This window comes from Talpa europaea (assembly GCF_964194135.1).
Source record: "Talpa europaea genome assembly, chromosome: 13".
Taxonomy (NCBI): domain Eukaryota; kingdom Metazoa; phylum Chordata; class Mammalia; order Eulipotyphla; family Talpidae; genus Talpa; species Talpa europaea.
In genome coordinates, this window is record NC_140080.1 from 30,072,898 (window position 1) to 30,095,096 (window position 22,199).

Sequence of the window (22,199 nt, forward strand, 5' to 3'; positions counted from 1 at the left end):
CTGAAAGGACCCCCTGGATAGCAGATGAACCAGGCTTCATCTCCATATAACTCACCAGGGCTTTCCTGAGATGACTTCAGTTGCATCAAGAAGAGCAGAATGTCCCAGGCTCACTATGAACACCTCCCCCTCTCCAGAGCTCACATTTCTTCAGCTCTGCCTGCCTTTCTTGTGGTGATGTCATTTAACATCCTGTGAGAGCCCCACGGTGAGCAATTGTGTGGTAAAACTGCGGTTAAAGTCTGAGCTCTCCTGTCCCAGAGGGCAGAGCCTTGTGTTGGGAAGGAAGAGGAGGATAGGGTTGACTGTGGCGGAGGAGCTTCTGTGCTCCCGAGGCCTGCCATGCAGGCGTCACCTCACACAGAACCCGGGGGATCACCTTGAAGCAGGTCTTTCTTAGATGTAAGCTTTTGGAAGAGTTACTTTTGATGTTACTTGAAATTCTCAGAATAATGGGTGAGCCGCTGCTGTGTCCTTCAGCCTCCTGAAGGCGGTGAATGTTCTATGATGGATCTGCCTGAGCAAGGAGTAGAGAAAATTTTACATTTGCTTTGTCAAATGATTTCAAAGTTTCAGACTCTCTACCGCCAATCTTATTTACATCCAGAACTCAGAGAATCATGCACACTGGAATTACGGGCTGCCTTCTGGAAGGACAGTGGGGCGGTCGAGGGATGAGGGTAGATAGAGAACCTTCGCTACATCATCCTTTGTGTATTTGAAACCATACTCACATGTTAATTGATTTAAAAATTTTTAAATTTAAAGACACTTTGAAAAACAACCATCTTGATAAAAAGAAGTTTTGTTTCTATATTAATTTTTAAAGCTTTAAAGTTGACGTGAACACTGGTCATATATCTATGCTCCCCTTCTTGGTTGTGAATTGGAGAGCTGGAGGACCACAGACATTTCTTTTTCTTTTTCCTTTTCTTTTTTTTAAAGATTTACTCATTCATGCATACAAGAGCTAGGGTACAGGCCAGAGATGGGGAGGGGTGCGGTGAGAAGATTCACCAGTGACAGAATGGGGACCAGAACAGGCAGACAAACCAAACACACTGCTGAGGGGAGCAGTGGGTGAAACAGGAGAGGTCTGCCTCACCATGTGGGTTTCTCTCCGGCCAACCAGGGATCGAACCTGTGCTGCAGAGGCTGCGGAGTGCTTCATAGTGCGATGCTTAAACCCTTGCACCACCAGGGAGGCCCGGCATTTCATCTAGTCACCATCGCACACGACATATACACAGCCCTCACAGATGAGGAAAATGAGGTTAAGAGAGGAGACAAGAGTGTCTGGAGAGGTTCCAGTGAGTTAGAGGCAGGCTTAAGCTAGGCTGTTTCTCCCCCCTCCGCCCTACTGCCTCTCAGGAATGACAACCACTGGGTTGGTTCCCTGGAGTTCTGTGGGAGATTCGTTCTCGTGAGTTCTGTGGGAGATTGGTTCTCGGTGAGTATATTTACTGCTTTCACTATTGAATATGCTGCCTCAGGCCTCTGATTGTTTCCGGTTGCATTTCTGTGACAGCAATGTGGGGAACATTTTACAAAGCTGAGGAGTGATAAAAGCTCCTTGCAATGAAATGCACAGACCTGACTGAGCAAATGATGTCTGAGAGCAGGATTTTTTTCTCTTGTCTTTTCCTTGCCTGGGGCAAATGCTCTTCTTGGAAAGGGGCCTGAAGACCTGGGAGCAGGAGGGGAGCCCTGCCTAACATCCTTGCGTATCTCCTTACAGAGTCATCAGCTATGAGTGCTGTCCTGGTTATGAAAAGGTCCCTGGAGAGAAGGGCTGCCCAGCAGGTGAGTGAGGCAGGCCTGGCCTGGGGGCATGGGTGGCGGAGGGACGGGGAGTACACAGACATGTTCAGGGCCTGAGCAAGCTTCCACGGGGTGAAGCTGGGTGGAAGTTCTCCCCACAGACTCTTGGCTTCATGCGAGGGGTAGAGGTTGGAAGCTGGAAACTGGGGTTCCAGCACTGCCCCTTCTTGTTCACACTGACCCAAATAGGCTGGCGGAACAGACTCCAATTCCAGCCTGCCTGTGCTGCCCTCATCACGCCCAGGCTCCTGGCCTTGCTGTCTTGGCTGGGAGGGATTCCAGAGACAGCCAGCATTTCAGACCAGCACTGCTGGAGAGCAGATGGGACAGACTTGGGCTTGGGCTGGGCTGGGAACGCCAAGCCACTCCCTCCTCCCTGTCAAAAGTTGGCCCATTGGTGTTCCTGGGGGGAGGACGGCGGCAGGCCAGAGGCTCACCCAAAGTCAACAAAGGTGCCACGAAAGGCCACGCAGGGCCAAAGTCAGCATGGCACCTGTAGATTTATCAGGGCCTCAGTTCTGCACATCACCAGGGACTGTACAAGGGAGTTTTTTATAACTTTGAAATATTTGTTATGTTATTAGTTGAGAATGTGAGAGTGAGGTTTAAAAGGAAGGCCGCGATTTAGCTGATGCCAAGGTTGTGAGGAGGGTGTGACTGGCGTGGACCGGGTCTGTGGAGTTACTGACCTAATGGAAGGACAGGGAGGACATGGAAGGGAAAAAGGAAGAATGACTTCAGAGCGGCAGCTCAACCTCTGAGCCTCATTTAACATTTATAGAAAATGGTAACCTCACTGTGTGAGCTTACAAGGCTCTTCTAAACCTCAGGCTACTTTTAGGAAATAATATTTTATTACTTGTAAATACACAAAGTACCACAAAGATTTATGAAGTTCTTTCATTCTGGTGGAACCCACTAGGGAACCAATTTCAACTACGAGATAAATCTGTAAGGCTGGTTGGTGATTAGGATTGTATTTCTGGTGTACATTCCTGCTGATTTTATCTAAATATCTGAACAAAAATTCTGCTCTGCTGTAGTTAAAATGGTTAAAAATTAGCCATTAGTTGAGTTCAGGTAGGGAGGCATTTGTCCTAGGGAGCTGTTTTAAGAAACACTAACAAACTTTGGGGTCCATAATGTCTTGGGCCTTCCCACTCTCTTCACCCACTGAGGCACTTCCCTCTCTGGCCAACAGGGAGGGGTTAGTCTGGTTGGGGTGGGCCCCACAGGTTCATCTCTCGTCTGTCCTCTGCCCCTGCAGCCTTGCCACTGTCAAACCTTTACGACACCCTGGGAGTAGTTGGCTCCACCACCACTCAGCTGTACACGGATCGCACAGATAAACTGAGGCCTGAGATGGAAGGACCCGGCAGCTTCACCATCTTTGCCCCAAGCAACGAGGCCTGGGCTTCCTTGTCAGCTGTGAGATGACTTCTTTCTGCTCAGGGGTCTCTTGCTGGGGCCGCCTTGCTTCCCAGAGGGTGGGCTTGTGGGCATAAGGAGAGGGACTCTAGGGATTTCCCCCATTAGGTGGAATGTTTTCTTGAGGCCTCAGATAAAGCCACGACCCTTAAGCTAAAATATACATGGCTGGGTGGCTTGCATGCCTCTCCCATTCAAATGAACATACAAACCTCCGTGCTTAGCAAGGACGAGTCCTTTCCAGAATGGTGGCCTGGGGTCACAGGGCTTCAAAGACACATTTCCTAGGGTATCAAGGACCCATCTCTTGAACGTGGGGTCTGCAGCTTCCCAACTGTCCTTCCTTTTAGGAAGTGCTGGACTCCCTGGTAAGCAACGTCAACATCGAGCTGCTCAATGCCCTGCGCTACCACATGGTGGACAGACGGGTCCTGACGGACGACCTGAAGCACAACATGGCCCTCACCTCCATGTACCAGAACTCAAACATCCAGATCCACCACTATCCCAATGGGGTATGGTTGTTCGGCATTGCCCTTTGCCCACTCTCTGCTCACTTGTGCTGGGTTTTGGTCCTCCAATAGAGAGAAGCTATAGAGAATCCTCTGCCTCCTGGAACTGCTTCTCCTCGAGCCTCCAGTTCCACAGCCTGTGGAAGCCACTTTCTGTACTGGGTGTTTCCTTCCTGGGGCTCTTAAGTCTGTGCTTCTGACGTCCTGATCTCTCATCCTCGCTTCTCGTCTGGCAGATCATAACCGTCAACTGTGCCCGACTGCTGAAAGCTGACCACCACGCCACCAACGGGGTGGTGCACCTCATCGATAAGGTCATCTCCACCACCACCAACAGTATCCAGCAGATCATCGAGATCGAGGACATCTTTGAGACCCTTCGGGTGAGGCCCGGGGAGGAGACCCAGCCCAGGGACACATAGCCATCCCAGAGGAGAGGAAGATGGCTTCATGTTCATGGGCATGTGGGGGACATGGAGCTGGTTCCCCACAAATGCCCATGAATATGTGGAATCCTCTCACCAGGACTGACCACTAGGAAACCTTGTAAACCTTTCCTGGAGTGTCCCTCTGCCTGCCTTCTCCTTTGTAGAGCTTTCCTTCCCTCTGCTCCTCTGGAATGTTCCATGGTTTGTGGCTGCAGCTGAACAGCCCTTTGAGCCCTGGGCTGCTGAGCCCACCCTGGGGGTTCCAGAGGTGGGAGCGCCTTCCTCCCAGATGCTGGTTCCCCATGTGGGACTAGAATAAATGGCCTGCCAGGCTGCATGATGCTTCTGGGCTACCTGTCCCCACTAGGGGGCCCCTGCTCCAGCCTTGTACATGCTTCCCTGGAGCCCAGACCAGCAGAGGGGCCAGCAGCAGAGTGGACACAGGAGTCTGGGGCTCTCCTTCCCACCTGCCTGGTGATGGCTCAAGGGGCACAGGGATACTGTTTCCACCATCTTCCCAGTAGGCATCTTGTACATGTGGAGTGGCAAGAGGGCCTTCCTCGTGGCCATGGCTGCTCAGGAGGAAGTGGACTTAGGCTGCCCCGTCAGGGTTTTTGCCCTGATTCAAGAAGAACTTCCTGTCCACAAAGGATACCAAATAGGAGTGGGGTGGCTCCTCCCCTGGAGATCTCCAACAAAGAGAGGCAAACACCCATGGGCCCTGCTGGAATTGATATGGCCTCAGGGAGTGGCTGTGGAGGGCTCATGGGACCTTAGGTTTCTAAGCTCTCCCTCCTGCTTTCTTTCTGGGTCTGGCAGAGAGGGATGTTCCCACAGAGTTGGTGGTGTGTTTCCATTAATAGAAGTTGCTCCCCACTGAATAGCTCATCTTACTATTTTGGCTTGGCAAGTCTTCCTTCTCCCTCCTTCCCCTTTGACCCTTCCTAATGCCCATCTTGGCTTCTGCTAATCCCATACTTACTAAGTGCCAGGCATTATGATGGGGTAGAGAGGGGAACGAGACAGACAAAGGTCTGCCCTGAATGTCCTGTTACATCCTTCTGGAGAGACAGACAAGAAGCAGACCAGGTAGCCTCAGGTTATGCCAAGCATGAGATCAGTAAGTGGTAGGTCCTTCCTGGGGGGAGGCCAGTCAGGATTGCCTGGCAGGGCAGGGCTCTCTGGAAAGAATGGCTATTGAGCTGAGACCTGAGCATGAGGCCAGTTACACAAAACGCAAGGATGAAGCACTCCCAGTAGAAGGAAGAGCAAAAATAAAGGCTGAGGGTCAGGATCCACAAGTTGACGAGCCGGGCCAGAGCCAAGATCACTAAGGAGCCAGAAGGAACCAGCTTCTTGCCAGCAGGCCCAGAGTCCACCTCCATCCTGAGCACGGCAGGAAGCTGTTCAGGCTGTTAGACCATATTCTGGCTGCTCTGTAGAAGGTGGTTATGTGATCTCATGGGCTCAGTCACATCATTTTTACCCAGTAACTAATGACTATGAGAGAAGAACAGCATTTTCTTCTGGGGATGGGATGGGGCTAGAGGGTCAATCTCAAGTTGACCACCTTAGAGAGAGAAAGGATATTTTCGCCAAGACCCAAAGAAGGAACGGGAGCAAGGGAAACAGAGAGGGTTCAAGGCAGAGGGAATGGCGGGCAAAGCCCGGAGGTGGGAAGCAGTAGGGCACCAGAGGTAACAGGGAGATGGCCCTGTGGCTGGAGCTCAGTACTGGCAAGGCCTTGGGAGGACATGGGGAGCATGAGCTTTGGTTCTGTTTTTCTATTCATCTCAGGCTTCTGCAAAAGCATGGAGCTCCCCAAAGGAGTATTGGCGAGGTTGTATATGCATCTTGTCTGCAGGGAGCCCCAGAGTTTTTGGGGAAAGCTCCATCTTGTCCTCTCCCCTCCCAACAGGCTGCTGTGGCTGCATCAGGGCTCAACACCCAGCTCGAAGGGGATGGCCCCTTCACACTCTTGGCCCCCACAAATGAGGCCTTTGAGAAGATCCCTGCTGAGACCTTGAACCGGATTCTGGGTGACCCGGAGGCCCTGCGAGGTGAGCACCCTCAGCTCCTGCGGGCGCCTCATACGAGTGGCCTGGCTGAGCCCAATACCTGCAGTGATCCAGACAGACTGCCACCCACCTTCCATCCCCTTGCCCCCAGCCCTGATGCAGCGGCCAGAGCAGAGCCCTGTTCACATGGGCGGGCGTGGAATCCAGCAATGTTTGTGTGCGGACACACTTGCGCTGAGGAGGGAGGCAGAGTTGGTGGTCCAGAGCAGGCCTTGGCTGCTCAGAAAGTATAACAGGCCAAGTATAGGGAGAGCAAAGCAGATCCTGGCATCCTAGAAGTGGAATCATCTGGCTGACCCTTGCACTCTTGCTCTGTCTGGCCAGGGGCCTCATCCAAAATTACAGTTAAAAGCCAGTTACAATCATCTCTTGTTTCCTTTTGCTGGGTCTTCCTCAGTGACCCACTAAGTTAAGGGCTGCCTTGATTATTACTGGAGCTGAGGACAGGAGCAAGTGGGAGCAAGAATAGGAGGGGAAGCTGGTCCCCGTACCCTCCACTTCAACTCCAAGGCCCTCTGTTCGGGGCTGTCGCCGGCAGTCAAAGGGCCAGGAGTCCACCACCCACAGTCTCCTGCTGTCTCTAGTGAGCTGACAGACTAGCCCGAAGCAGTGGGGCTAGTGTGCCCCTTTAAAGACTCACTGTCAGCCCTGGCCCTGCTCACCCTTGGAGTGACCCTGGCAGATCGCCCTACTCCACTTTGGCCTCCAGTTTCCTTCTCCGAGAGGAAGAAAGGACTTGAGAGAAAAGACTCCAGTGTCCAGTCCTTTCTTTCCCCCACTGGCCAAATCCAGCCAGCACTCGCTTTCAAAGCTCTTGCCACTTCTCTAGGAGCCTGTACTGCTGCGGGGCCTCCAAGCTTCCTCTTTTCTGTGACAGTGCGGTTTTGGTTCCCACACTCTGGACAAATTGAAACTTGCCTCTGGTGAGAATGCAAGACAAAGGGCTGTGGAGAACAGCAGTCAGGAACCTGCTCTGCCTGGTGGGGCTGGGGGCACGTCCCAACTGTTCCTCCAGCTACCTCTGGTGCTACCCCAACCCCTATCCTGGATGAGTAAATAAGTATTGCATTTATGATACATGGGTGGGGGTGGAAGAGATCTAACTGATCACCATCCCCAACCCCTAAAAGAAACTCTGGCAGCTGATAGGGCCTTGGGTACAATGAGCAAAAACAAAATGTAGAAATAATTCAAAACTGTCATTTGCTATACTTTTCATCTTTTCATTTGTATAAAGGTCAATAGCTGAAACATTCCAGGGTGAACTCATTTCCCATATCCTTGAAGGTCAAGTACTAATAAGTGACCTCCTAACATTGGTTGGGCATTTACTCTGTTGTCAGGCACTGTATGGGGCGCCTTACATTCGGGATGTCATGTTATCCTTCCACCAGCCCAGAGAGGATGAGTGCTTATCTCATCACTACTTATCTGATGAGGCAGTTGAAACTCAGAGTCTTGTCTTGCCCAGAGTCCCAGAGCTGGCAGGTGGCTAAGCTGAGATGCAGTCAGGCAATCTGAGAGAAGCCCCACCAGATCTGACAGGAGGTGGGAGAGGAGCAGGATCTAGGCCCTGGGGTGCCCAGCCCTGTCTGAAGGTCAGCATCAGAGAGAGTGGAATGCTTGCCATAGCCAGCAGGTCCCAAACTGGCCACTGAGGTCAGCCTGCAATGGGCCCTGACTCCACCCCTGTCCTGTTTGGCCTCCAGACCTGCTGAACAATCACATCCTGAAGACAGCCATGTGTGCAGAAGCCATTGTCGCAGGGATGTCTGTGGAGACCCTGGAGGGCACTACGCTAGAGGTGGGCTGCAGTGGGGAAAAGCTCACCATCAATGGGAAGGCCATCATCTCCAATAAAGATGTCATGGCCACCAATGGTGTGATCCACTTAGTTGACGAGCTGCTCATCCCTGACTCAGGTAAGCCATGCCACCATCCGAGATGGCTCACCAGGACCTCTTCCCCTCCTACCCCCACCACATAGCCTCCTAGCAGAGAAGGCCTGGGTGCCAAGAGGGTGGAGGTCAGATTGTGAGGCGACTCAACCTGCAGGCATGAAATTACAGGCACTGTCTTGGAGGCAGTAGGGAGCCATGGGAGGTGTCTGGGGAGGGAGTGGCCAGTCGAGAGGCTTTCAGATCTGCCTGCTCTGGTTGGCACCCATAGCACCCTGCTGACTTCAGAGCATTTCCTTTCTCAGGGGTGCCCAAGCCATCCAAATGTCATTGACCTAGGGGAAATGACTGAGTGGACTTTAGCATGTTTCGTTCAGCTTTCTAGTCCCATTCTGGAATTCCAGGGAGGGCCATGCCCTCCTGAGTGAGGGAATTTCACAGGAAATAAACTAAAACAGAACAGCATTCTTTCTATGGCTGTGGTCACAGGCAACATCTACCTTCCAGCAGCTGTGACACAGAGAGTGTCCCCAGAGTCAGACAGTGCCCTGACCAAGGCTTGGGCATGGAGGATGACCTTTGCAAAGTGAACGTCACCTCACTCCCCAGGCCAGTGAGATTTTCTGGGCAACTGTTCCCTCAATGACACAAGCCCGTTGTGCCACAGCGGCGTTCAGAGGGGTTGTTGACTCACGAGGTGACATTCCTGTTGATATGTGTCATGCTCTGGGTGGACGAATGATAAATGAAAACAGCACTTTTAACTTTTGAACCCACTGTCTTCTTCCTTGTAGCCAAGACGGTATTTGAGTTGGCCATGGAGTCTGACGTTTCCACAGCCGTTGACCTTTACAGACAAGCCGGCCTTGGCACTCATCTCTCCGGAAATGAGCGGGTGACACTCCTGGCCCCCCTGAATTCTGTATTCAAAGGTAACATGGGGGAGACATCCCTGTTGCTTTGTCTCCGGGGGCAGCTGCCTCACGGCTGTCAGCTCCTCCACTCTCTCCAATTTACAGCACCCCGTGGAACCTTAGCGCTTCCACCCAGCTCAACTAAAAGCAGATGTGACTTCATCAGAAACTTCTGTTGTTTCATTTGGCAGAGCAGAACAGGCATTTGGGGATCTGGTGCTCGGAATTTCAGAATTTGCATCTGTCAAGAGAGTGGAACACTCCCTCCCTCATTTTTTTTTTTCGGGGTCTATTGCCAAGGTGATAGCAGGAGGTCAGAGTGAGGGTGCAGCCGTGCGAGGGCAGAGGCGGCCCGTGTGGCTCTGCACCTTCAGGGCAGGGCTCCAACACTCTCAGTTATCTGCACCTTTTCTTGTTTTTTAATTTGCAGAGGATGCCAGATGTTCAAGAGCATTGGCGGCCTTGCTTGATTTCTCAACCTCCATTTCCAAACCCACGGAGGGGAGGGCGGGGCTTCTCACTATATTTGTGTCTCGTTCTCTCATCTCCAGAGCATGCTGTGGACCTGCCATGCCTTCTCTTGCAGATGGAGCTCCGCCTGTTGATGCCAATACCAAGAATTTGCTTCTGAACCATGTGATTAAAGATCAGCTGGCCTCCAAATATCTGTACCATGGACAGACCCTGGATACCCTGGGTGGCAAAAAACTTAGAGTTTTTGTTTATCGCAATGTAAGTTCTAGGTCCTCATTGTTTTGTGCTCCTTCTTTGGCTCACCTTTAAGAAATGTTAGTGTAAACAAACAATAAGCAGGCACTTACCTGAGAACTGGTTTCTAGGAAGGAAAGAATTAATCTCCGGATATAGGGGATACGGAAATAGGGTCCTGCATAAGGATTAGAATCTTCTTTCCTAAGCGCCTTTGGGAAGAACCTGCACACCTGTGTGCCCTGGCAGCGTTGGCAGCATCCACCTTGAATGCAGAGGGACAGACAGAGGGAGGAGGCATGGAGGTCTTGAATTCTTAGTTTAAATGAGAACTATGGGGACTCAATCTGAGGGGGTGGGGGGAAGCAAATACTGTCAAAAAATTTTAAAGGAAAAAAAAATACAATACATAAATAGATAAATGAGAAGAAGCTATGCAGCATGGCCCTCCTTGATCAGAAAGGTTCTCTTTTCTCTTATCTCTTCTGTCTCTTTAAGCCCACAGCTACCTTAGAATATCAAACAGGAAGCACAACACCACATGGCCCTTGCCTGGGACCCACTAGCAGTGCTGTAGTCAGTGAATTCTGTTTATTTGATTGTTGGCGACAGGGCCCACGTCTAAAAGGATATTCTCATCATGGTGTCTCTGTGCGATTTTACTGGGGCCTCCGTGGCCATGCTTTCTTTAGGGAGCACCACTTACTGGAGAAAACACACTATTTTATTTTAGTCTTAAAGACCCATCCAAGGGGCCTCCCTGGTGGCTCAGCGGCTGAGCGCTGGGTTGCGAAGCTGCCCGCAACCTCTGCAGCGCTGGTCCGATTCCCGGCTGCTCCCCGGCCACCGGAGGAGGGTCCCACATGGCGCGCAGACCTCTCCTGCCGCCCGCTGCTCACCTCAGCAGTGTACTTCGGTCCTTCTGCCTGCTCTGCTCCCTGCTCTGGCTCTGGTGAATCCTCTCATCCTCCCACGCTTCTGACTGTACCCAGTGCTTGTATAAATAAATAAACAAATCTTTGTAAAAAATTATTAAAAAAAAAGACCCATCCCAATATTTATTCATGGATAAGTGTTGTCAGCACAGACCCCAAACAAATCAGGAGGTCCCTGATGTCAGGGGGTAACCTGTCCTTTCTCGGCCCCCCTTCCGCACAGAGCTTGTGCATCGAGAACAGCTGCATCGCTGCCCACGACAAGAGGGGGAGGTATGGGACTCTGTTCACCATGGACCGGGTGCTGACACCCCCGATGGGGACCGTCATGGACATCCTGAAAGGCGACAGTCGCTTCAGGTAAGCAGCCCCGCCTCACCCTGTGGTCATGCTGGGGCAGGACACCGGGTCTCAGCTGTTTGTCAGCTTCCCCCGACTGCAGGGTAACATGGTGGCTCTTTCGTGACCTTCCAGGCTTGGGCTGTAGAAAGAATGAGGGTCACCTTGAAAGCTCAAGTTGAGAAAGTTTTCTGGGTGTGTGAGCCTCACATCCAGAGGGAAAAGGGAATGGGGATTGCATTGTTACTACAGAAGTGCAAGGAAAACATCATACTTTTATCCTAAAGTCCCAAGTAGGCAAAGCGCACTTGGTTCTAAGTGTGTGATGGGTCTGTCACTGCCTGCAGTGGCTGCTTAACGCACCTGCAGCTTTTCTCGGGCTCCCAACTCACTTCGTTTTCTTGCCCTGCTCTCTCCATGCCAACTGGCTTGCTCATGGGTGCTGTCATGTTGAATGCTCCCTGCCCCTGAGTTTAGCTCCCTGGGGGGCCACCCACACCCTGCCCTCCCCAGTGTCCCATCCCCAGGGCCCAGTGGCTCAGCCAGGCTCTGGGTCTGCCATGCCTCTGACCAGTCCCCACCCCACCCTCCACCCCCCAGCCTCTGACTTCTAGCCATTCAGCTGAGCTTAGCCTTTATGGAGGGAGATGACTGGCCTCTTTGCCTCTTTGTGCAGGGGGACGGGGTGAGAACCAGCAAGGGGTGGGAACCCCAGTGACCCGGGCACCACCTGCCCCAGAGGTGAGGAGGTACTTGGGAGATGGCGACCCTCTCCCACCACAGATGACGTTTTCTGTGTATCCGTAGCATGCTGGTAGCCGCCATCCAGACTGCAGGGCTGACGGAAACGCTCAACCGGGAAGGGGTCTACACAGTCTTTGCGCCCACTGACGAAGCCTTCCAAGCCATGGAGCCAGAAGAACGGAACAAACTCTTGGGTAAAGACCAACTGAAGCACATGTGCACTTCCTTAAAGTACCCACATGGGTTTGGTCCCCACAGGAGGTAGCTGCATGTTACAAAGGATTTGGTGAAAAGGAATTTAAAGGCAAGATTGCAGAGGTGTGGTCAGGGTGAGGGGAACCAGCGAGACCTGATGACATCCATGGACGAGCAGCCACCCAGGGACCAGGGAGAGCTGGTGCCTTGGGGGAGGGGCAAAGGGCAGCGGCCAGAGCCAGATGCAGCTGCTGTCAGGTCCTGGCAAGGAGGCCGGCATGCCCTCAGCCTCCCTCTCCTGCCATGTACCCGTTGCTGACCAGGCTCCTGTCTGCTGATTACAGGAGGGCAGGGGGCCTGCATGATGCCGTTTACAGCAGTCAGCTTCCCTGGGCACCAACCAGGCAGAAAGAAGTAGAGAGGAACTGAGCGTGGAGAACCACCAACCCCTTCGCTGAGGGGCTGATAAAGAAGCTTTTTGCTGCATCAGGTGTCCCTCGGGATAAAAGCTTTATCAAGAAGCTGGTCAGGCCCTGAGACAAGTAGTTGAGGCCTCCTCGTGGTTAAGAGTTTGGACTCCCAGGTTACCCGAAAGCTGGTTTACATCCCAGCTCTAGCATGTACCACTTGAGTGGCCCCTAGCCAGTTGCTTCAGCTCACTGAATCTCAGTTTCCTCACTAGAAAAAGGAGTGGTAAGAGTACCTTGCTCAGTGTGTTGTAAGGAATAAATGAGCTCAGAGCATCCTTGTCAGCGATGACCAAGATGATGGGGAGGCGGGATGGAGTTCAGTGTTCAACTCTGATGATGCCCATAAGAGACACTTCCACCTCTCACAGAAAACTGAGTCTGAGGAGAAGGAAGGACCTTGATAGGACCCCACATCAGGGACAGCTCCCTTCCCACTCTGATGCAGGAGCATAGAGCATTCAGGCCGCTGGCAGCTGTGAGCCAAATTTGTGTCCTGTTTAATTTTCTTTACTGCTGCCCAAATGCCTATGTCTCTGATGCTGACGTATGTTCCTGAGAAGAGGGGAGAAGTTCATTTGGAACATAAACTTTCCATCCTCTCCCTGTCCAACAGAAATGGAATATTCCCCAGGTGGCCTGGGCCTGCTCGGCTAGCCTTTCATTTTCAGTTATGTGGGAGCAGAGGAGGGGCATGGCCAAAGCTTCCCAAACCCTGCCTCCCCCAGCGCTCCTGGCACCCAGGTGTTAGGGACCTCAGAAGAAGGCCCTTCACACCACCCAAAGCCTGGCCAGGCTCAGTGCCTCCAGGCCATATTTTTGTGGAAGGGGAACTCCTCTCAGCTCCAGGTTGTGGGTGTTTAGAAATCCTTAGGTACCTGGTGTCCCCATTCCATGGCACTAACGTGGGCTTGTCAGTAACCTAATGAACTCTCCAGAATGCTTTAAAACTTCCTTCATCCTCAGTTTCAAGATGCTAGAAATAACCGTCCACAAGCCTTGGGGAAATCCAGCCATTTGGCTGGTAATGTGAGTATCAGGGGCTGCCTCGACAGAGAGGAGAAGGCAGCTGGCAGCTTTGAGAAGTGCCTCCTACACTTAATTTGGGAAATGCCTGTGCACCTTTGTGAGTAATCGCAAGCTTTCCCCAGTTGGTGGAGAGGCTGCTGTGGGCTGGAAAGAATGCTGAGACTTGCGGGGGAGGGATGCTGCGGAGGGGATGCCCCCCTCAGCCCTGATCTCATCGGCTCCAGGGCTCCTCCAGAGTACAGCTGTTGACTCTTTCAAGTCCTCCCTTCAGGAAACAGCCGTCTCAGAATATGCATTTGAGGGTAGAATGTGTAAATATTTCACGACTGTTATAACTGTCGGGAGCCATGCTGATGATGAAATGTCCCAGATGCCGGGGCTGGAAAGGTCCCTGGCTTTCCAAGCAAATATTTAGTTCATGGAACATGAGTCAGACTCACGAAGCAGTATGGATTAACTCCTCAGCATCACAGGGCTCTCATACTTCACTCAGCAGCCCACTGACTGCAGGGGAGATCCGTGGCTACAGGCATGTGCTTGTATCCCTGACTGGTAGGCAGTTGGTGGGTCAAAGGGCTGAGCATCCAGTGGGTGCTCAGTGAGTGCTATTTCCTGGACAGAGAGTTCTCCGTCTTAGGGGTGCCCATTTGCATGTTCTGGAGGCTTTCCTTGACCATGCCAATCACCAACCTTTGCATTAATTCACTCTCCATTTTTCTCACAAATCCGCAGGCAATGCCAAAGAACTTGCCAATATTCTGAAATACCACATTGGTGACGAAATCCTGGTCAGTGGAGGCATTGGGGCCCTGGTGCGGCTGAAGTCTCTCCAAGGCGACAAGCTGGAAGTCAGCTCAGTGAGTGCATCTGAAAATAAAAAGGCTGGCTGTGTCCTACCACCAGGTTTCCAGGGCACAGCCTTCCCCTGCACAACACTCAAAACACACACAAACACACACACACACAGCCTCAGAGATGCATTTTGAATCTCTGATTATATTTTGTCCAAAGAAAGAGAGAAAAGTGCTTTCAGGGAATTCAAGAGAGATTGCAGTTAGACATGAGTAAGGTCCTCCAGATCTGTGAAGGAATAAAGCATCTGTTTGGCATCCGAGAGAAGCTATTAGCATTTTCTTCCCTTAAGGAGATGATAGGCAATTACTCATGTGTTTTGAGAGATCAATCCCCAACCCTCTTCTTACCACCCCCCACACCAAGGGACTCACTGAGCTACACCCTGAGCCAGGTCACCCCAAGAGGTGTTTTTTTCTGCAAGTTAATGATACTGGTTCTACTATGGAGCTGGTTCAAAGGGTCTCTACCTTGAGAGGAAGAATAGACAGCTTCCATTGCCACCCTGGCTGCTCCAGCCAAGGCCACTGACTGTCCCTGGGTTGGGGCCACTCTAGCAGTCTGTGGCTCAGTTTCTGCTCCCTACTGCTCTGGCCTGACCTTCAGTCATGCCTTTGCTCACTGGTTTCTCTTGAGTGTGGGAAGTCAGAGACATGAATAACTTGTTTGACATTGTCATGTCCCCTAAGAATTTTCTAGCTCCTAGATTTGGGTATTGGGGTCCTGTCTGTCACAGGCTTCAGTTCTCCCTGCACCCTGGGATCTGTCACATGGGTCATTCAGGTAAGCCTGAGATAGATTCACCCTGGATGGGTAAGGAAATTTGAGATGGGGCATTGAGAAGTAGAAAGAGCCTGTCACCCAGCACCTGAGGCTGGCCTCAGTTCCCAGATGTCACACCTGCTAAGGCCAGTGGCCTCTCCTGAGTCTCAGTTTTCTGTTAAGTGGGACATTATCTGCCACCATAACACACTTTTGGGAGGACTAAGTAAATAACACAGAAGAGGATTCTGTGAATTATAGTAGGCTGTGTCGTCTATGCAAGGAACAAGAATAAATCCCCCGAATGAAGGTCTGCAGCAGGCAAGGACTGTTCTATTCCCCAGAGTGTCCCCAACACTTAGCACAGGATCTGGCATGGCATCTAGAAATGCCAGTAAACATTCACTGAATGAATACAATAAATATGCACTATAATCAGCAATTCTTCTGTCTTTTTCTCCTAGAAAAACAATGCAGTGTGTGTCAATAAGGAGCCTGTCGCTGAGGTTGATATCATGGCCACTAATGGCGTGGTCCATGCTATCTCCAGTGTTCTGCAGCCACCAGGTAAAGTCCTGCAGCTATTACCTTCCACTGAGTCTGCCTCTAGAAGGTATTACCTTCTCAATGTGTGGCCTCTAGGGCATGATAGAAAAGTTGCCCTTAGCAGAGATAAAAATAATATCTGACACTCTTATGGAGCCCCATGGCCGGCATCATTGTGGCTGGTTGAAGCAAAGTAGGAACTTGGTTTCAAATGCACAATGACATGGCGTTCCAGCACACATTACCCCTTACTGGATCGCCTGCAGCTCTGCTCAGACATAGCCCAGTTGTTTGTTACATGTGGACACTGTGGACATGGTTCAAAGCACCCCTCTTACAGTATCTCACCTCTTGTAAGCTCTCTTTGCCTACCATGAAATTCAGCTTGAGTCTAGCTTCTGTCCTTTCTTGTGTATTCACCATTCTTTGAGCTCTGTCCCCATGGGTCAAATTCCACCATGAGTTAAGAAGAGTTATAAAAGAAAAATTCACTGAAAATGTGAGCCAGAAAGTCCCACAGTGCCCTCAGTCATGTTTTTGTGAAGGCATGCTAATATTTTCTCTCTCACCCAAGCTGCTTTTTCTTTCCTCTCCAGCCAACAGACCTCAGGAACGAGGGGATGAACTTGCAGACTCTGCGTTTGAAATCTTCAAACAGGCATCAGCATTTTCCAGGGTAAGATGCATGCCAGGCTTGCCTCTGGCCTAAGCAGCTGGGGAGGTCTTCTGCTTAGGTCCGGGGCAGGGGCTTCCTGAACCTTTGTCTTCCTTGACTGTTCTCCCAAAGCTCTCTCTAAACTTCTCCCTACTCCCTTTAGGATATCCTTAGCTGTAACCTGTGTGGTGTTCAGAGAAAAGAAGCCTGGAAGCTCCTGCTTCCTTTTTGGGCAAAAGCCCAGGCCTTTAAACTAAGGCCTATAAAGCTCAGTCCATGGGAAAGCCACTGCTGGTGAGAATAGATAGAATTCTGGAACCCATGTATCCAGGAAGGGAAAATGATTCTGAATCTGCCTTATGGTGGCCTGGATTGCCCTGCACTTTTCTGTTTTCTATGACATTTCCCATCTTGGGTCCTGGTGGGCTCTCCCGAGCAGTGGTGTGGATCCTGGATACATGGTACTGAGCCAGCTATGTGTGTGGACCTCCCTTTCCACCTCCCACTCAGAACTTCTGGCTTTTCTGTGCTTTTCTTCCCGCTCACCAACTTTCCCAGGGCCCAGGAGCCCTACTCAGGCTCCTTTGCTGCTTGGGATCAGGCAGAGCCCCTTAGGAATGTGGGGTGCCTTGCAGAAGGTTTCCAGAGAAGAACCTGCAGAAGGCAGACCAGAACACAGAGCTGGAATATGTCCCTTTTCCTTGGACCAGAAGGCTCTCTCTAGTGCCTCTCAAAAAGAGTTCTTCACCCTGAGCAGCTGCTCCTGAGAGTCAGCCACTGTGCCCTCCCAGCTCCTCAAACCCTAGGCTGTAGTCTTAGCGAAAGCTCAGCTTCAAGGAATGTCCTCCTCAGACTCCTTGTGATGCAGCTTGCACATCACTGAGGGCTGCAAGCCCAGCTGAGGCGCTCCCCAGGGCCCAGCAGTTACCTTCTTCTTCTTTACCCGCAGAATTTTTTATGAGTAGGGGTGGCAATGGGCAAAGCCACTGCCATTAGCAGGTGCAGGTATAAGTTTCTCTAGAAAACCTGACACCTTGTGTTTTCTTTCAGGCTTCCCAGACCTCTGTGAAACTAGGTAAGTCTGGTCTGACTTGAAGTCTCTGTAGGCTCCTTGGGCCTTACCCCCAAGCAGGCCCAAGTCTGCCATCTGCTGTATAGAGATAAGAACGTCATGATGAATGAAACAAGCCTCACCTTTGGGGCCAGACGGAATATCCCTTTCCCTTCTCCATAAGATGGAGTCTGGGAACATTGCACAGGAACTTGGCAGGACCCTGTGGTGAGGACATGGTTACAAGCGGGTAGATCTAGAAAATCACAGTTCAGAACTTCAGATACTGAGTCAATATGAAATTTCACAGACCAAAAGCACCTGCTATAGAGGAAAGTATGGCATAAGGAGGATGCTTGGACCTCATCTCATGATTCTTACAGCATCCCAGACAAAGGGAAGTCTGCATCTTTTTTGACCTTTCAAACTTCTCTCTTCCAGCCCCGGTCTATCAGCGGTTATTAGAGAGGATGAAGCACTAGTGCAAGGACCGCAGGAAGAATACACTTCAGTAGCTCCTGCCAATTTCTCTCAGTTTGCCAAAGAGACTGAATGTTTTTGAAACCAAATATCACACTTCAATGTACATGGGCCACACACTATAATGAGATCTGAGCCTTGGGTGAGTGGGGGGGGAGGGAGACAGAGAGACATGTATTTCCCCCGACCCCTAAAACATGGCTGTTAACCCACCGCATGCAGAGACCTGGATGTTGCTGCTTAGCATTCACTTCCAGAGAGGACCTGTCCCAAATGTGGAATCTCCTGCCTGTGCCAAGTGCTCTGGAAAAGAAGTTTAGTGGAACTCACAAAACATGAATCAAGCAAGCTGGCATGACGGGGAGTCCTGGCACGGGTTTTGTAAAGCTCTTTCCCAGCTGGAGAAATGGCATCATTATAAGCTATGAGTTGAACTGTTCTTTCAAGCATGTCTCGCACCTCCACGTGGCTTGGACACTCCTGTGTGGCCTGTCCAGGTAGAAAAGAGTGGGTAGGGAGAGCCCTCAGAGCCCAGGATTTCCCAGGTGTGGCAGAGCCCTGGTGTGTTTGTAATAATAAAACCAAAGAAACTTACTCCCGTGTGGATGGGACCTGGGTATTCACAAGAGCCAGGTTTCTGTCCCTGGGGCTGTGTTGCTGCTTCATACTGAGCTTCCACCCAGAGCAGTTGGGCAGGGATCCCTGAGGGACTTGTTTGTTTCTGTCTCCACCAGCCCTGGGGTCTTGTGTTCCTCAATATTCAGTTCTCCATTTACGCCTCTTGTTGGCCTGAACCCTTGGCCTTCCTTCCAACCTCACCACTCCCACCTCTGTTAGACTTTGGAATCCTCTCTCAGCACCACCCTGTGAAGTGGTTGCTGGCACCGCCCATTATTCAGAAGCGGCGCAGGAATGGGAAAGCCACTGATAATGTAGAAAATGGCGAGCTGGGACTAAAACCCATGTCTCCTGGTCTCCCAGCTACCACCATTTGACAAGCCAGCAAATCCAGGTTTCGCAGAGTCAGACCCTCTTTGCCAACCCACATTCAAACCCCTTCCTGGTTCATTCTTTCATCTCCATCTTTAAGTGTCCTCAGCACCAAGAGGCAGTATAGCATGGCTGTGGCGATGTAGCCACTATTGCCCCCTGCCTGTGTGACCTTGAGTCAGTTAACCTCTCTGTGCCTCATTTCTTCACCGGTAACAGAGGGTGACTACTGCACGTACTGCGTAGGCATCAGAAGAATAAAATGATCCCTACAAAAAAAAAAAAAAAAAAAACCTGCTGCAGAGCCGGGTAACCTTATTTCGACATGCTGTCAGGGACTGCTGTGCAGTTGAGAGCCTTTTCGTGTGTCTTTCCAAAAGCAGTGCATTTTCCAGAGAATTTTCCAGTCTCATCCTCCACCCTTCATGGGCCCAGGCTGACTCACTCCAGCAGGTGGGGCTCATATCACTTACTGCATCCCATGACCCACAACCGGGGCTGTCTGAGCTGCACTTCCGGGTCTGGACACCACTGGTGAGAATAGAGTCATGGACCAGCCGGCACGTCATTCATTCATTCGTTCTGCAAATATTTGTGTCAGCCACAGAAGAGGACTTGTCCCCTTCGTGGGAAAGAAAATGGCTAAGCATGGCTCTGCCACCTACCTATCCTCATGGATTGAAGCACAGCCCTGTGGTTCTGTGACAGAAGGTGAAGGAATCTAAGGAAGTGGGACTGGAGGAGGGAACACCCAGGAGCTCTGGCCGTGGGAAGAGGTGAGAGGAGTTGGAGGAGCTAAACAGGAAGGAGGGGTCAGGCTCAGGAGGTGTCCCAAGTGGTGAATATTAGCCTTCTGGGCCTGGCCATCCCCCACAGGTCTGCCCTGTGCTCCCAGACTGGTGGTCATGCCTCTCTGCCATTGATGGCCTGGCACATCCTGGGTATCCTGCAGCTATGAGTCTCTGACCTCTCAGTGCACATACCTGGTCGTTACAAGACAACATTCAAAGAAATGATTAGTATGGCTTTTAAAGATCCTTTCATTTAAAACAATAGTCAGAAGATTCCTTAAAAATCCCTAAATCCCTTCTTCTCTTCCTGTGACCCAATCCCGGCCCTGTTCCCAACATGGGGGGCGGGGGGGAGGAGGTTCCCACTGTATGCAGCTCTAGAGAGTCCTTGTGACTAAGAACCATGCCCAGTTGTTGACCTGCCTTCTCCTAGCCAAAGAAGGTGGAGTCCCCTTTTGAGGGTCCTAAACACCCTCCTATTTCTCTGGGAGACCCAAACTCAGCATTAGGTACTGCCATGGGGACAGACAGCCAAAGCTGAGGAGTTCCCCAAGTGGGTGATTACTGAGGAGATGTGTGTGCCTGCCCTGTGCGCCCTCATCAGAACAGAGGGCAGCCCTCCCAGAGGAGGTTGTCAAGGCCTATGTGAGCCCTGCCATCTGAGCCTCATCCAGGAAGAGAAGGAAGGGAAAGGGCATCTGCTTGGTTCCCTTCTCTCTGCTGTCACTTTGGGCCTACTAGGCCTCTGGGGTGTAGAGGGAACTACAAAGGCCTTCAACAATGGGGTTCAAGGACTTTCCAAGCTGGGTGTGCCTTCTCCATGCTGGAGGCAGCTGCCTAAACCTGGCCCCATGGGCCAGCTGGAGGCCAGCTCATCTACCCTCCACTAGAGGGGCCGATGCATTGGCCCACACACTTAAATACATTCTCTTTTCTCATCCGCGTTTCAGTCCTCTGAAATAGGTAAGTACTTGTAGCATTCTCAGTTTACCGCTGTGGAAGTGGAATCTTAACAAGGTAAAGAAGTTTTCCAGGTCACAGACTAGGAAGAGGCTAGACACAGAGCTGACCCATGGGGCTCCAGACTGCCTTCTTAAACGCTCTGCCTCTCTGCCTCACCCACCCTCACCAGGGTCCATGGAGGAAGAGTCCAGGCAGCCCTGGGCAAATAGGCCATGGGTGCCAGGGTGGTCAGAAAGGGCTGCTGGCACAGCCTAGAGCTTTACTTGTTCTCTTACTGAGGCATCAGGAGCGCGTGAACAACAGCCATGGGTGCCCTAGCACCATGTGGTTATCAGGAAACTGGAGAAGAATTTCTCACACAGAGGAAAATACCTCCATACTGAGAATCATAATTTAGTGTCATGCTCTGCTCTGAGAGGAGCTGCCCAGAATACTGTATTCAGAAATCTTTCCAAAGCCAGCATAGAAGGCCAGGGAATGAGGATGGGCCTGATACCCAGTCTGAGAAGTCAGCTGGGGCCACCTCTGGCATCATTGCCTGGCAAGGAACCATCCACTCCATGGGATCCTTGGCCAATTCCCTGACTAAGTCAGTTCGGAGAAGTGTTGGGAGAATGGGAATGTGGAACAACCTCCTACACACACACACACACAGTTGCACATACTCGCACCACATTCTCACACGCGCATGCTATCACATATACTCTCAATGCACTCGTATGTTGGCTTGCGTGCACCGACACTGTCACACACTCACACAGGCCTAAGAGGCCCAAGATGCCTTGGGCATAAGGAGTTGAGTCGGGGAAGAAGGCAGCAGCTCAGGTATGGTTGCCACTCAGGAACCTTCCACTTTTTTTTTTTTTTAAGATTTATTTTTATTTATTTATACAAGCACTGGGTACAGTCAGAATCGTGGGAGGGTGAGAGAATTCACCAGAGCCAGAGCGGGGAACAGAGCAGGCAGAAGGACTGAAGTACACTGCTGAGGGGAGCAGCGGGCGGCAGGAGAGGTCTGTGCGCCATGTGGGACCCTCCTCTGGTGACTGGGGAGCAGCCGGGGATTGAACCGGCGCTGCAGAGGCTGCGGGCAGCTTCGCAACCCAGCGCTCAACCGCTGCGCCACCGGGGAGGCCCAGGAACCTTCCACTTCTGACCCTGGGCCTGTTGGAGGCAGATTCCACAGAGCCATCAAAACACCGGCCAGCTGCATTGTTCATGGTCAGCCAAGCAGGAGATAGAGGACCAGGTTGTAGCACTAGAGATGGAAGAACATGGAGCAATTTGACATGTATTTTGGAGATAGAATTTGAAGATGGTGTGGAGGGGTGAAGGAGAGGATTCAAGGATAATGCTAAGATTTTTCTCCTTGAACAGCTGGTGGTGGTGGTGCCATTTTTTCTGAAGTGTAGAGAAATGGGGAAGAAGCTATCAAAAGAAGAAAACTAAGAGTTCTACTGTGGATATTTTAAGTTAGGGGATCCAATTAACCAAGTAGGATGTCGAGAAGGCTGTTAGATATCCAATCCTAGAGCTCAGGGAAGAGACTGGCTTGAGGTGGGGTGTTTGGGAGTCATCAAATACAGATATTATTCAAAAATGGTGACTGGGTA

General features: G+C 51.3%; 1 protein-coding gene across 1 annotated transcript in view; it reads left to right on the forward strand.

Moving 5' to 3' along the window:
- TGFBI (transforming growth factor beta induced) overlaps positions 1-17,844 on the forward strand; it is a gene marked incomplete at its 3' end in the record, with an annotated part of 31,127 nt that extends 13,283 nt beyond the window's left edge. Inside the window, exons 3-17 of the mRNA XM_084252358.1 lie at positions 1,739-1,803; positions 3,089-3,249; positions 3,600-3,764; positions 3,998-4,144; positions 6,108-6,249; positions 7,977-8,189; positions 8,960-9,097; positions 9,666-9,811; positions 10,946-11,082; positions 11,869-11,999; positions 14,229-14,353; positions 15,575-15,677; positions 16,253-16,332; positions 17,362-17,386; positions 17,804-17,844. Of these exons, the coding sequence (XP_084108484.1) occupies positions 1,739-1,803; positions 3,089-3,249; positions 3,600-3,764; positions 3,998-4,144; positions 6,108-6,249; positions 7,977-8,189; positions 8,960-9,097; positions 9,666-9,811; positions 10,946-11,082; positions 11,869-11,999; positions 14,229-14,353; positions 15,575-15,677; positions 16,253-16,332; positions 17,362-17,386; positions 17,804-17,844 (1,819 nt within the window). The remainder of the gene's footprint in view (positions 1-1,738; positions 1,804-3,088; positions 3,250-3,599; positions 3,765-3,997; positions 4,145-6,107; positions 6,250-7,976; positions 8,190-8,959; positions 9,098-9,665; positions 9,812-10,945; positions 11,083-11,868; positions 12,000-14,228; positions 14,354-15,574; positions 15,678-16,252; positions 16,333-17,361; positions 17,387-17,803) is intronic.
- Between the last annotated feature and the right edge of the window lie 4,355 nt (positions 17,845-22,199).